Source organism: Octodon degus, unplaced genomic scaffold, assembly GCF_000260255.1.
Source record: "Octodon degus isolate 3935 unplaced genomic scaffold, OctDeg1.0 scaffold00068, whole genome shotgun sequence".
NCBI lineage: Eukaryota > Metazoa > Chordata > Mammalia > Rodentia > Octodontidae > Octodon > Octodon degus.
In genome coordinates this window covers 5,915,134-5,930,327 of record NW_004524644.1, presented here as the reverse complement: position 1 = coordinate 5,930,327, position 15,194 = coordinate 5,915,134, and the positions used below count along the sequence as shown (strand labels likewise).

The 15,194-nt window shown below is 46.8% G+C and overlaps 1 protein-coding gene across 10 annotated transcripts in view; it reads right to left on the bottom strand.

Annotated features, from left to right (window-relative positions):
- Positions 1 to 15,194, bottom strand: part of Jade1 (jade family PHD finger 1) — a 79,231-nt gene that overhangs the window by 34,365 nt on the left and 29,672 nt on the right. For 7 of the 10 annotated variants that reach the window (XM_023719463.1, XM_023719459.1, XM_004635003.3 and 4 more), the window contains exon 2: positions 6,640 to 6,717. In XM_023719463.1, coding sequence (XP_023575231.1) covers positions 6,640 to 6,691 — 52 coding nt within the window. In that variant the 5' untranslated portion in view covers positions 6,692 to 6,717. Of the gene's footprint in view, positions 1 to 6,017; positions 6,125 to 6,639; positions 6,718 to 7,717; positions 7,946 to 15,194 lie in introns of those variants that run through there. The other 3 variants (XM_023719462.1, XM_023719466.1, XM_023719467.1) reach the window with 3 other exon arrangements.

Genomic DNA, 15,194 nt, shown 5'->3' with positions numbered 1-15,194 from the left:
CAAACAGGGGCTGCCCTGTGTGCCAGACACTGCTTTGGACACTGAGTAACAGGTTGCTGCCCTCGGGAGACTTTGAGCAGCTTAGCACTTAGCACACATCACCAAGTACCCAGGGCAACACCTCCACACAGCTCCACACAGACCTGGCATGCGCCCTGCGTACCACTTAAAAGCTAAGCCATCCTGAGCAAGCAAAGTGATGCCATGTTAAGTTCTCACCTGACACCAAGCAAACTTAAAGCAGTGACCACATGAGGGAAGACCAGGGTCTGAGATAACTGTGGTTTGTGCTGAAGGCTGAGCCTAGCCCTGCCAGAGCTCTTCCAGTCCTGCCCAGCTGACTTCTGAGGCCTAACTCACTTTCCACTTCTGAAAACAAAGGCTTCACACTTATACCCTAAGACCTGGCCCAGGAATGTTCAACAGTAAGCACTTGGGCCTTTGACAAATCCAACAAACCACCATTTCATAGTCACCCTCCCGCATACTAAGGTGCAAGCCAAAGACCACCCAAATCCATCCACAGAGATCACTCTGTGACCATTGTTCACTCTTTAGTCCAAGATGGTGCTTTCCTTCAAGACACAAAGCAAGGGGCTGGTGAGATGGCTCAGTGGTCTAAAGCGCCTACTTGGAACAAGCTTGGCAAAGCACAGGGACCGCGGTTCAATCCCCCAGCACCACATGCCAGCCAGCGCCGCCCCCTGGTGGGCTGAGCTGGCCACACACACACACACACACACACACACAAAATAAATAAATAAATAAATAAATAAAGACACAAAGCAAAAAGAAAGGCCTAAACACTGGGCCAACCATCGTATACTTGAAGAGTAGGAGTACCACATTGTTTCCTGCAGTGTTATGGGGCCAAGCTTCCAACATTTAGGCCTTCCTACCAAAATCCTTGACATCAGAAGAAACAACTGATGACAGAAAGGGAGGAAATTTATCAGTCAAACAAGAACAGAATTGGAAGCATACATAAAAAGGTAACTTTTATGCAAATGAGATCAACAAAGACTTCTAGGGGCCGGGGAGATGGCTCAGTAGAATAAGCACTTGCCTGGCAAGCGCAAGGGTCTGAGTTCAATCCCCAGTTCTGAAAAGAAAAAAAAAAAAAAAAAAGACTTCCAAAGGTAACCAAGCCCAGACAAATCAAGAGTAAAAAGGTTAAGCTTTTAAAACAGAAGGAGGCCAGGGAGATGGCTCAGTAGGATAAGCACTTGACTGTCAAACGCAAGGATCTGAGTTCAATTCCCGGTTCCGCAAAAAAAAAAATAAAAATAAAACAGAAGGAAATCCATTAAGTGCAATGGGCCCTAGAGGGGCCTACAGGAGAAAGTAGACTCCAGCCACCAAGAGCACTGGCCTTTCAGCACAAGCTGCAAACAAGGCCAGACCCCAGAAGCGCAGAAGCCCATTCCATGGCCTTCATGTCTGCCACTCACCCACACGCACACCAAGAGGCAGATCAGCAGTGTGAATCTCAATCCTCCTCTGTCTGTTCCTTCTCACCGGTGACACACAGTATAGCCTTGCTGACAACCCGGGAAGACAAAAATATCCCCAGCAGACCTCACGCATGGAAACCTAGAAAGCGGGTCACCACAGCGGTCCCTACACACTGCCAGGCTCCAGATCTTCTTCCCACAGACACCAACAAAGTCCTGAAATTAGGAAGTTAGAAACAGTAACTGCTGCTCCACAGCTTCAGGAATGACTCTACAGATAACCAGCACGAGACTATCACTCTTCTTGAAAGAGAAAGGAACCAATTTCCTCCTGGATCTCGAAGAAGCACTCAACTTAAAAACAAACAAAACTGACCAGGCTTGGGGGATGATGGCTCAGTAGAATAAGCACTTGCCTGGCAAGCGCAAGGGCCTGAGTTCAATCCCCAGTTCCTCAAAAAAAAACTGACCAGTGTCACGGTGCATGCCTGCAATAGCAAGTACTCAGAAGGCTGAGGCAGGAGAACTGCCACACTTGAGGCCAGCATGGTCAACATAATAAAAGCCTGTCTCAAAAATTTACAAAGGCCTGAAGCTGCAGCCCAGTGACAGAGTACTTGCCTGTGTGGGGCCCCAAGTTGAATCCTCAGTACCAAAAAAAAAAGTGTATTTGGTTTCCTCATCCTAAGCAAAGATCAAATGTTTTGGAAAATGTGGAAAAAATGTCAGGTAAGAGTACTGTTACTGGGGCCTGGGAGATAGCTCAGTAGAATAAGTGCTTGCCTGGCAAGCACAAGGGCCTGATTTCAATCCCCAGTTCCACATGGGGAAAAAAAAAAAGAGTACTGTTATTAAGCAGTGTTTAATTCTTGTCCAGTTTTTACAGGAAATATATACATAAAGATACAGACTGGGAACTAGTCACTGTCCTTAGACAACCAGTAGTATGTAATTCCTGTCAAAAGGACACTTGAGGACTGGGGAGATGGCTCAGTAGAATAAGCCCTTGCAAGGGCCCGAGTTCAATCCCCTGTTCCACAAAAAAAAAAAAAAAAAAAAAAAGACACTTGATGTTTTCACTAGCTTCTGCAGAAAATAATCCTTAGCTTTTGAAAATCATGCAAGTGGTTGGTGGCCCCATTCCCACATCTGCCAAAACCCCTGAGGACAGAGTATCCGGGGCTGCGAAGTAGGAAATTAAGGGCTCGTTTCACTGAGCCACGCCCTGGCACAACTGTAGCTTCAGAGTCTGGCTCAGCCACCAGTCCCAGGAGCCCAGCAATTACAGGCACAGCCTGCAAACACCCAACACTACCTACTCCGTCCAGCTGCAGGGATGGGCCTCCAGGGCACGGGAGAGGGCTGTAGCCGGATGCGGGCACACACTCAAGCAGCAATGCCCATCTGTCCCCAACTGCACACAGCACACACCGTCTCCCCTGGGCCAGGCCAGCAGACAGAGCATGGGCTCCAGACCCAGGAGCCTGCAGGGCCCAGCCATGCCTGTGGCTGGTGCTGTGGCCCCATGCTGCCGCCTCAGCTGCCTCTCCTCCACTTGGACTCGCTCTGCCCAGGGCTGGAACTGCTGCCAGAATTCATCAGGCCTGCAGGCTGGGGGAGGCTGGGGAGAGGCCACTGTATAGAGCCAGCCCTTCTCATAAGCAAAGCAAGACTCTCCAAAAACACAGGCCCAGCTGAGGAGCACAGGGCATGGGAACTACCTGCAGGCAGAGGTCCCTTCATGGGCCCTACTATGGGAAACAAGCCACAAGTACGCAAAGGGAAGCGCCACACAAGTAGCCAGATTAATCCATACATGAGCTCCCCCTGCCATATTGAGATGATCCTTACTGAAAAGGAACAAATTGTTCCCAAACCGGAGGAGGAAGTTGCACAGAAGAAAAAGATATCCCAGAAGAAACTGAAGAAACAAAAACTTATGGCACGGGGGGGGGGGGGGGGTGCTGGAGAGATGGCTCAGTGGTCTAAAGCACCTATTTAGAACAAGCTTAGCAAAGCACAGGGACCACGGTTCAATCCCCAGCACCACATGCCAGCCAGCCCCGCCCCCTGGTGGGCTGAGCTGGCCACACACAGTCACACACAAATAAATAAATAAAAATTAAAAAAAATATATTAAAAAAAATTATGGCACGGGAATAAATTAAGCATAAAATAAATGCAAATAAAATTTTAAAAAAAAAAGTTAGTAGCTCAGTGACAAAGGCCTGCTCTATGAACCAGCAGCTCTGGGAGAGAAGAGAGAGAGATGTGGTCCATGGCATGAATATGCACGTACTATCTTTTTTATAAGGCCTGACATCCCAGGAATTCTTAATGAAGGCTGTTTTGTTTTCCACTATGATCATCCACCATAATTGTCAAATCATTAAGCCTGGACAGGTCGCACAAGCATAAAGTACCAACATATGTTTACACTAAACCAACTGTTCTACAGAAGTACAGCCTACCTTCTAGGAGCTATCACTCCCACCCCCTCCCACCAAGGTCAGTCTCCATGTCTAGCCTAGAGCTATGGCAGAAGTGAGCTCTGGAAGCTACCTAGTTAATCCTCTCCTGTCCTAGAAATATTTACCTTAACACAAGCCCACCACTTCTTCAGGGAGGCCAGACAGGCAACAGACTAAGAGAAAAAATTGGTCCATCACAGAAATAGTTACATTTGATGGACACAGTGCTGTTGAGAACTCTGGGTTCACTCTTACTCCTTCCTCTCTAACCAGTTCAAGGTGGGCAAGCATTTTTTTAAGTGGGGTCTGTGAGGTCTGCCGTGGGCTGAGCTGTAATACCCCCTGGCCCCCCACACATAAAAATTCACATTTAGACACCTGAGTTCTAGTACTTCTAAATGTGACTGTGCTTGCAAGCAGGCACCCAAAAGCAGTGATTCTGTTAAAAAGAGACTGTTAGGGCAGCTCCAGTCCAGTCAGACTAGTGTTATTTGAGGAAAGGTACTTGAGAAGAGACAGGGAAGACACACGAGAGCACAGTGAGGAAGAGATCACCCACAAGCTGGGAGAGGCAGGAGAAACCAAACCTGCAACACTTGTGTCCTGGACCCTCAGCCTCCAAAACAGTGAGAAAAATCCTGCCACTTAAACCACCAACGAGCCTTGGGTGCTCTGCTGCAGCAGCCTGAGCCGACGGATCAGGGCCTTCCGGGCTAGCAGGACAGCAAAGGGGAACAAACTAGACTAGCAATGTATCCAAACCGCATTGTCAAATGTCACAGCTGTGGGCCACATACAGTTTTCCAAATCTAAACTACTAGCACGGGATTACAATTTGGTTTCTCCGACACATTAGGTGAACATTTTCCATCCTACTGGACAAAGCCAGTCCAGAAGGGAAGACCCTAAGTTTGAGAGAAAGAAGCACAGCTTTCTATCACCCCCTGTGCCGTGGGAGAAAGAGATGGCGATGCAAGCGGGGTGAGCACAAACCTGCTGCTCAGTGCCACCCTCCAGAATAAGTAAAGCAGGACGCCTAGCCGTGCACTGGGCAGTATTAGCACACAGAGACAATTTCTAAGATCTTCTGATTAATGCTGAACCTAGAAAGCAAAGATGCTTTCTAACTGCTATAAGACAAAACTGTGTACTCAAGCAAGCAGCAAGTACTTACTGAGTACTTAGCAACTCATGAGTACACCTTGACAGGCACCAGAGGGGCAGACAGTACCAAAGCCTGCTCTGCCCGAGGGAGAAACACTACCTTAAACTGCAAACACTGGAGAACACACATAGGAAGGGCTGTAAAACTACAGAGCCTCAAGTTCAGAAATCAGGGGTCCAAGGCTCCCACCCATGGCCTTGCCTGCCTCTAGCTGGGTCCAGCCCTCAGGGCTCCCCCTAAACTAAGGAAAGCACTTCCCTTTAGCATCTCCTTAGCTCTTCCCCTGCTCCTAGTGTCTGTGGCTACCACTGCCTGCCCAGAAAGCCCCCAATCAAGCCCTTGGCTCCTCACCCCTTATAGGTCTGGTCACAGTTCCCCTTTGCATTTCACACCCAAGGCCCTGAGCACTCCAATCCCCTCCAGCTCTACTTCCCACTGCCCCAGGTCTGCACCAACACCAACTGCATCAACCAAGACGCCATGTGTGACTATGTGTAGGCTCCTGGCCCCTCCTACCTTTTCCAAGACTGTAAGCACAACCTCCTGGGGCAAGACTCACTCATTTTCTAATGTGCTGCTCTTAATCTGCCAACAATTTCTTAGACCATTTGCCTAAACCCTACTTCATCTTTCAGAGACTATTCAGCTCTCTTCTCCTCTTTGGATCTCCCTGACTCTCCCCTGTGAGCTTATGCATATATTTCTACAACCCACCAAAAAGGCAACCACGACCGCCCTGGCGACTGCGACTGCGCAGCACAGCTGCTCTGCCGGATCTCCCACGTGAAGTTCCTTGAAGGCAGCCCCAACTCCTCTCCCATCACATACTGCAGCAAGCATCCCCTCAAGGTTTCTTGTGTTTAATCTACAACATCGACAAGCTAACAGGCTCAGAGGCTGTGCTAGATACAAATTTCCTTTCATTACCTGAGAGGAGTTCTTCTGTAGTCCGCTAGCTTCTCATTCCACATATTGAGCCACATTTATTTTGACTGCCTAGAAGCTAACTAACTTCTGTTTCTCAGCTGCACTGTAAAACTGAGGTTCCAGAGAGCTGAGATCCACGCAGGAACAGTATGAAATGCTGTCACGCCACGTTAAAGCCAAGAAAAGGGCAGGGACTTGCGGACCAAGAGGAACCTGGACTGGGCATGCTCCTATCCCTCGAGGCAGTCCTCATCTCCCCGCACTTGGAGCTGAACTAGTTAATAATTACCTGGCTTTAAGTTTCCTTTTCATAAAGAGCAGGCGCAAAGTGCCATAAATGATGTTTAAGAAAACACTCACACCAGGGACTCTTGGAGCTGGATTATTCAGCCCTGGATAACAAACAGGAAGCCTCAGGAATGCCTGCCTGCAATCAACCTTACCCAGAAAGATCAGTTACAGATCTGCAGTATCACACTCAGATGTGTTTCTCCAGGCCCTGGCGTTCTCTGACCTCCCTGATATGCAAGGGCCTCGTCTATTTAAAGCTTTACATTAAAAAATCATGTTTTTACACTGACCCAACCCTGGTAAGTTCCAAGAACAACAAAGCAGGACTTACTGCCATTGTCGTCAGAATCCTCACTGCTGCTGGGAAGGCGACCTCGTTTCATGATCTCCCCGGGAGACAGCAGGCAGCCTGCAAAGCAATGAGACAGCACTTAACCCAAGATGATAATACACAATCATCAAGTTGTGCTTCAGATGGCAGCCCAGGATTCACAGCAAACAAAAGCAAACAAGCGGCTTTAAGTAGCATTTGAATTGCAAACGGTAAAAAGACCAAAGACATAATTAGTTGCAATCATTAACAGCCCAGGTTTTAAAAGGAGAGGGAGGGGTGGAGAAGTCACGTATCAGTAGGTCCCCAAAGATGCCAGGTTTCTCTCTATATTCCTGAGACATCATTACTACAACTACTCTGGGAGTCTGGAGCTTAGCTGACTGGCAGCAAGCACCGCAGAAAAAAATCCACAGCAGTGAGCACTGTGTGCTCACCACAGACAGATTCGTATTATATGGGGGTGGGGATGGTATTTACGCTGCACTGGTGTGATTATGCTTCTCTTGACAAATTTTGCTAAAATAATCCTAAAAACCAAGTAACCTGGAGTTGTAGAAGCAAAACCAGTGGGTAACAGGAATGCAAATGTCTCCTCTAGCCACATCCAATCCCTCAGCAGTTCACAGCTGGAACAGGAAAGAGCCACAGATACCATCTAATTCTGATCCAGATTCTTATTTCTTAAGAAATGAGTCAGAACAGGTTTAATGGCGACTTCTCCAAGGTCACATTGTAGACAAGGAGCTTCTACTTCAAATACAAAGCTGTCACCACTGCACTTCCTTTTTCCACCCCAACTCCTTCCAGACCAGCAATGAAACTGAACCAAGAAACCAATTCAAGGCAACACAACTGGCACACACCTGTAATCACACGGGGGAATCGACATGGAAGGATCACAAGTTCAAGGCCAGCCTGGGCATCTTAGGGAGACCCTATCTCAAATTTTTTAAAAATAATAAAAAGGGCCAAAGATGTAGCTCAGTGGAACAGCACCCCTAGGTTTGATCCCTAATGCAGAAAACAAGAAAAGGAACCAATTCATTAAAATCCCTCAGCCACCCAGCCAACTCACCCCAGCCAGCTGGCCTCTAGCAGCACCCTCAAGAGAAAGACTACACTTGGGAAACAGGACAGAGGGCAGAGGCTGATGGCCTTTCACAACTTTTTCAGGTGAAAAGTGTGGCTCTAGTCACACAGGACAAACCTTTAAATAAATCCAAGTTTTCCCAAGGTTAAGACTATCCCTAGGTTAAGACTATCCACATCTTCAGAGCCCTGATCTGAGCCACATCAATGACACCTAAGGTAGAAAGAAAAGGTTCTTCATGTCAGAAAAAATACAGTAGCCCATGATCTACCCATCCCCTCCCCCTCAGACAGTACCTGCCAGCCCTCTCTGTACTGGGAAACACAACACTCAGTGGTCTTTCCAACAGAGTGGCACAGAGGCACAGTGTAGAGAAAGGAACAGAGAACCAGCATGCTGGAACAAGACAGTAATTAAAAACCCAAAGCTCCAATGTAAGTGACCTGTAAAAGAGCAAAAGCACCCGCATCACAGTAAAGGGGATCAAAACACGCCACTCGGCTCCACAGGTTATTCTGAGTTGAAGGCAGCTGAGAAACAGCAAGCTCAGAAGGGGCTCTCTGCCTTCTCCCTATCAAACTAAAAGCAGGGCACGAGTCTCCCTTTTGCAAAGGGAATTTCCAGTTGTGAGGGTCCATATGCAGAAATAACCCTCGCTAGTTAGTTTACCCCACACATTCCCCAGTCATCTTTGCACAACTGGCCTCCCTATGCCCAAATCTCCTTTCCCTAGTTACTTCCTTTGCTAAAATACTATATAAACTCCCCAAGTCTAACTGCTTTTATGTGTTTTCACTTTTCTGTGACACACCATACCCTCTTCACTTAAAATCACATCGTTTGTGTACCTTTTCTCCTGTAATATTTCTATCATAGTAATTTAATAGCTCCCATTAACTGAGCCTATGGAAAAATGGACATGTGATTGCCCATTTCCACTTACAAAATGGACATGTGATTCATTGAAGTATTTGTGTCCATGAGCTATCCTTTCAATATTTCATATTTTCTACTTGAGATACTCAGTTTAAACGTGGGTTTTGTTAATCAACTCATTCTTCAAACAATTCACAAGGAGAAAGCCTAATCAGGGGTACTGAGCAAAGGCACAAGCTGCTATCTAGGGAAACACTCTAGGCTAGGGTTTAACGGTATGGGTGAAGTCATAGTGCTCAAATCCACCCACCTCCTCTCCTCTCCCCAGAGCCCCACTCACACATAACACTCGGCAACCTACAACATGACCACGTGTGGACAATTTGTGGCCTTGTGACCCACTCCTCCACCTGACTGCCTTCTCCACTGTGTGTGCGCCAGCCACTGGCAGCCAGCATCCCCTCCAACCTCCTAGAGAAGGCACTTTGCTCCCCATGGGCCCAACAGGTCCAGGAGAAAAGGCCAAGGCAAATCATCACTCCCGCCCAGCACTGCTTTAGCTCCTCAAAGCCTATGTTACAAAGAGCTCTTGTATCGATTTCACTATCTGAAGAGGAATTCCTTAAAGTGTGACGCAAGTTTGCCACACCACAAGCAGGTGTGAGAAGTGTGAGGCTGAGATGGTCCCGAGCTTTCCCACTAGACACACAGAAGCACTGCTCCCTCTGCCTGCACTAACTCACACTCCCCTCAACCTACAGCTAAAGAATTCTTCTCACTCAAAACGCCTGCCTCCCAACTTCCAAGCAAAACTTCCTGAGAAAGCCTGTCACCAGTCACCAAAACTGCAAAACAGAATGATGCTCCTAAACACAGAAATACTCTTTCAAGCAAAACTATGCAAGTAAGAGTAAAAATAGAACTTTCCTCTTAATGAATTCCACTTTTATTTGCCCTGAAGATTTTGAGTAATGAACGATGAGGATACTGTGCTTTGCTTCTCCAGGGAATCCAGAAGTGATGAGGGTTAGTGCTCGAAGAATTTCCTCCTCTGTGGCTCTAATGTACTTAAACCTTGACATCGGGCTGATTTATCTCACCCAGGGCTACTTACTGTATCAGAAAATCAAAGTCCGCACTACTATCTTTTACACAATACAGCGGCTGCATGTTGGAGACATGTGTCCACTAAAAGCCAGCACGAGAAACCAGAGCGGTCTGCATTTATTACCTTTCCTGACTATTCTCTAGATGGCAGAGGGATTAGGGAATGATCAATTAAAAGTGCTGCTGCTCACAACACTCGAGAAACCAGCAAGACATGCTAGTCTATAAGGCAACTAATACGTCGGGAAAGCAAAATCACTGTCCTTAGCTTCAGGAGCTTCTGGCCTAATGGAGAAAATGGGCAAATGATGGGAATTTGGTATCAGAGGTGACAATGACACATACATGGTTCTCCATGACAGGAAGGAGAGGCTGGGACATTGAACTACTGCTACCTCTAGACGGTGTGATAAAAACCAAGTTCCGCCAATTCAGCTCTCTTGATCCTTCTCCATGTACCACCTTCTGCCTTGGTATGACAGAACAAAAGGGCCTCACCAGAGGCCACTCCTCAATGTTGGCCTTCCCAGTCCCTGAACTCTTGACTGAGCACTGGAACTTTTTGACCTCGTTTTCTAATGTTTTATTTACTTTAATAATGTTACTAGAAATAAAAAATATGTGACACACTAAACTGGTAAGGCAGCTTTTATTCACAGGAAATCAAGGAATTAGGCAAAGAGACCACAGGAATGGGGTCTTACGGTAGAGAAGTAGCTTCGTTACTTTTCTCATTGCTGAAACAAAAATACCAATACACACGTTAAAGGAAGAAAGGTTTATTTCATTTACAATTTGTAGAGGTTTCAGTCCCTAATTGGCTGGTGCCAAGGCAGGCATCGCAGGGAAGACATGGCAGGCAGAAGGTAGCAAAGCAAACAAGGGACCATAGCAGCTTCTTTCTGCCCTTTTAAATCCTATCTAGTTTTTGGGGCCAGGGAGATGGCTCAGTAGAATAAGCGCTTCCCTGGCAAATGCAAGGGCCTGAGTTCAATCCCGGTTCTGGAAAAAAAAAAAAAAATAATAATAATAATAATAATAATAAATAAATCCTATCTAGGGGGCCAGGGAGATGGCTCAGTGGAATAAGCGTTTGCCCCAAGGGCCTGAGTTCAATACCCGGTTGAACTCAATTCAATCCCCACCAAAAAAATAAATACATACATACATACATACATACATATATAAATCCTATCTAGGCTGTAGGGATTAGGGTGGGTGCCACCCCAACCAGTGCACTGACATAAACACATTCCCTTTCCAAGTAACCACGTACCCTCAATCCTAGTATTGCACCATGAAACAATCACACACTCCAGATCCAGCCACCTCTGAACAAGCCCCATCTATGGCCCACAGGAGGCATTTGGGGGGGCATCCAGGCACAAATCATAACATTCCACCCCAACCCCCCTAAAGCCCCATGTACATCCCTTTACTTAAAGGCAAGTCCATGCATTTCACAGATCTCTAAGAGTCGCCAAGGTCCTAATACCTTCAGCACTGCTGGAAAGTCCCAAGTCTCCTTTGAGATTTAAGGCACACTCTGGGAGCCCAGTAAACGAAAAGTTAAACACTTCTCACATACAACCAACAATGGCACAAGACAGACCTTTCCATTCCAAAAGCAATGGGGAGCAAGCCAAATAGCTTAGCGGATTAAAGCCCCTGCAAGCAGGCCCAGGTGTCACGGGATCCCCTGGCCTAGGTGTGGTGGTGCGCACCTGTAATCCCAGCTCTTGGGAAGCTGTAAACAGGTGGATCACTACAGTCCGATATAGTAATGAGACCCTGAACACCCTGTAACCCTTCCCTAAAATTCAAAAAAAAAAAAAGCAACAGGAACAAAACAGGGCCAAAATCCAGCAGGGTAAATATTAAGTTCTCCAGTTTCATGTTCAGCATCCTCAGCAATCTATGACAAGTTGAGAGCTTTATCAAAGAGCTTCATCCCATCGCACTTTCAACGGTTTTAGCCCCCATGCCTTCCCTCTGGAGCTGGCTCTGCACCCTCCTTACAGTTTTCCTCAAATGACTCAAGCTCCTGGCTTCTTTAAACTTCTAGGTCTCTCCTGTACCACTGGCTTCACACGCACAGGTCCACACAATGCCCTCTAGGGCATACTGCCTGGCCCTCCAGGGCTTTCTTCTGCAATGCGCGGAAGCCTTTCTGGCCCCACGATTCTTCACTCTGCAACTTGCATTCTGCACTTAAAACCAGCATCACCTGAAAGATGCCAGGACCCACCGCCAGCTGGAGTGGTAGCTGGGCTTTCTCCTCTCTCGGCTGCAGGGGTCCAGCACTTGACTGCTGAGCACTCTGACCAATGCCAGGGAACAAATTGTCTGGGCCACTGTCCTTCTGGAATATGGTACTCTGGGATTTCTTCTCAAAAGGTCTTTCACCATTGCAACTGAGGCTGCAAAGGCAGTCCTGCTGGTTCCTGTGATTCCCTCAGGCCATCTTTTCTGTTGTCTTCTAAAATACCTGATCTTTTCTTGCTAGTCTTTTCAGCAACTAACTTCTCCTCTGTTCTGTACTGGCCACTTTTCTACCAGCACTCTGGTTTCCAGAGCTCTAACCAGATGTCCCATTAGGTACAGGCTATGGCACTCCAGCTCTGCTTTCTCCTGGCCTCTCCGAACTCCTCCCAACTCTTCCCCCAAGCCAGTCCCCAGGCCCTGGAATCACAGGTCGGGGCACTCACAGCATTGACCTCACTTCTCTGGTATCAAATTCTTAGTTACTTTTCTCATTGCTGAGACAAATACTCAACACATACCAATTAAGAGAGAAAAGGTTTATTTAGCTCAATTTTTAGAGGTTTCAATCCATAATTGGCTGGCCCAAGGCATGGTAGACAGGCATTACAGAGGAAAATCAGATCCCAGTGGGTAGAAGGTAGCAAAGAAAGCAAGCAAGGGACCACAGCACCTTCTTTCTGCCCCTTTTAAATCACAGGATTAGGACAGGTTCTAAATCAGTCAGTGGACTGATGCAGTAAACACCTACTCTTAATCCCAGCACCCTTAATCCTAGTTTAGGGCCATGAGATAATCCCACTCTAGATCTAGCCACCTCTGAACAAACCCCATCTATGACTCCATGAGGCTTTGGGGGGACATGCAGACACAAACCATAATAGGAAGCAAGATGAAACCAACACTCTATCAAGGAAAGTGAGGATTTATAACCAAGGTCAGGGAGGATCAATGGATGAAATATTACTAAGGAAACTTCAAAGATAAGCCATTTCTGGCTAAACAACTTTGATAGAATTACTGGGGGAAGCAAGTCAGAAATATAAAATAGGAAGATGGACAGACCTCCAGAGAAGGCAAGCGATTGCCCCTAGAATGCCTTAGAAATCATGCTGAAACTGGATGCAACAAGGACAGAGGCAGGTCAATAACAAAATCCTGTCCTATGAAGCCCATATATGTGTATCTCTAAATAGGAAAGTAACTTCTAGAACAAAGATTCTAATTAAGTTAAATAAGAAAACAAAGACATTTCATGTAAGGGCCAGCTGCTGGTCAAAAAGTAGGCCTCCGACCGGCGAGATAGCTCAGTGGACAAAAGTGCCTGCTTAGGCAAGCTCCGGGACCAAGATTCAATCCCTGGCACCACACGCTGCACAGCCCCACCCCAGGGCAGGCTGAGCCAGCCACAAAAAAAATAAAAAATAAAAAAAAGGGCCTCACTGAACAACTACAACCAACACTCCCAGCAATCTGGGTCTAGTCCTCAATGTGGCTCATCCCAATACCACCTGGATTTTGCCAAACCTGCCTTAAACATTTGCCATGAGAAACAAGATAGCATTAAGAGACGGGAAAAGGAGAGAGAAATAGATTATCCACAGTAAGGAGATGTGCCAAGACAGCTGGGCGTCTGTGGATGGGGTTCAGGGCACCATCTCCTCAGAAAACACACATTCTCATCCACACTGGCCCAGGCCCTGTTGGAGTCCATGCAGATCACTCTTCAGTCCTTTCTGTCATGTGAAGTAAGACCTGGTGCACCAGCCAACATCAAAGCTGATGAACACTTCAAGTCTGCTGCCAGAAGCACAGGAAACAAGACATGCAACGCTGCATGACAGGTGCTCCCATCCACGTGGGGAGACGACCAGGGACTAGAGGAGCAGTGCTGGTGGTAAAGAGCTACAGTCACCAGGGCACTCCGATACATGCGTGGGCCAGTATGGCACCTCAAAAGCGTGGCGCTTAAAGTCTCCTCAGCCTGAAGTGGTGAAAAGGCAGTGTGGGGCCGAGGAGATGGCTCAGTGATGAATAAGCGCTTCCCTGGCAAGCACAAGGGCCTGAGTTCAATCCCCGATTCCACCAAAAAAAAAAAAGAAACAAACAAAAAAGCCCAACAAAAGGCAGTGTGCAGTACAACTCTGAGCAGCCATGAGCTGTAGGAGCCCCTCTCTTAGGTGGCTCAGGAATTTGTGTGACCTGGGTGTGGTCACGGTGAGGCATGGCTGGAATGTGACTGTAAAAAGAGAAGAAACTTGGGGACAAAGGGGAAGGAACTGTATAAAATTAAGAATCTGAGGATGTTTATTCAATGCTATTCCTGGGAAAGGGACTGATTCCGGGAGACGAACAGTCCAGTATTCCCTATAGTGGAGCAGGGACCGTGTATCGGGCCATCAGCTCCACGAGTGCAACAAGACTACACCTAGCGGTTTCAACCATCCCACGGCTCATATGTAAAAGGGTGGCTTCTGCCTCAACGTTTCAATGTTCACTGGTATGTATTTCACCTCAAGAAGTTCCAGAAGAATCCAATTAACCCTTCACACGCTTCCTGGGTCGCACGCGTTACCTAATGCAGCACTGTGTTAAGGTAAACTCGTGGACAAAGGATCAACTTCCTGTTCATAAATTGTATCCTATGCTCACTCAGTTTTACTGAATTGAAGATACTTTCACTTTAATATCTAACTGACCTTTAGCTGGAGTAACTTCTAGTACCGTTTTAAATTTTCTGGTGTCTTTCCATTCTGTCAGTGAAGATCTAAGACACACTGTATTCCTAGTTACTAGAAAACTAGTGGTCAGTGCTTTCAGACAGCAGTTTGTCCTACATAACCCTAAAGCGTTCTAACTACCCTTCTGTTTACTTGCTAAGATCACATGGTGATCAAATATTCAAATATTCTAAATAAGACATAACTGACAATTTGGATTTATAAGCTGACCACAGAATACCACCTCCCTAAAAAGGATACCCAACATTTTCTCACGAGATCATCTTATTGCCTTCTATGGAGTTGTGTAGCTCCCTAAGCACCCAATGTGTATAGGAAAACCTGTCCACTTTTCCTTAAATGAATCTGACTAGTATCTTACCTGTTTTTAAAGCAAATGCCGGGGCTGGAGAGATGGCTCAGTGGTCTAAAGCACCTACTTAGAACAAGCTTAGCAAAAGCATCAGGGACCGCGGTTCAATCCCCCAGCACCACAT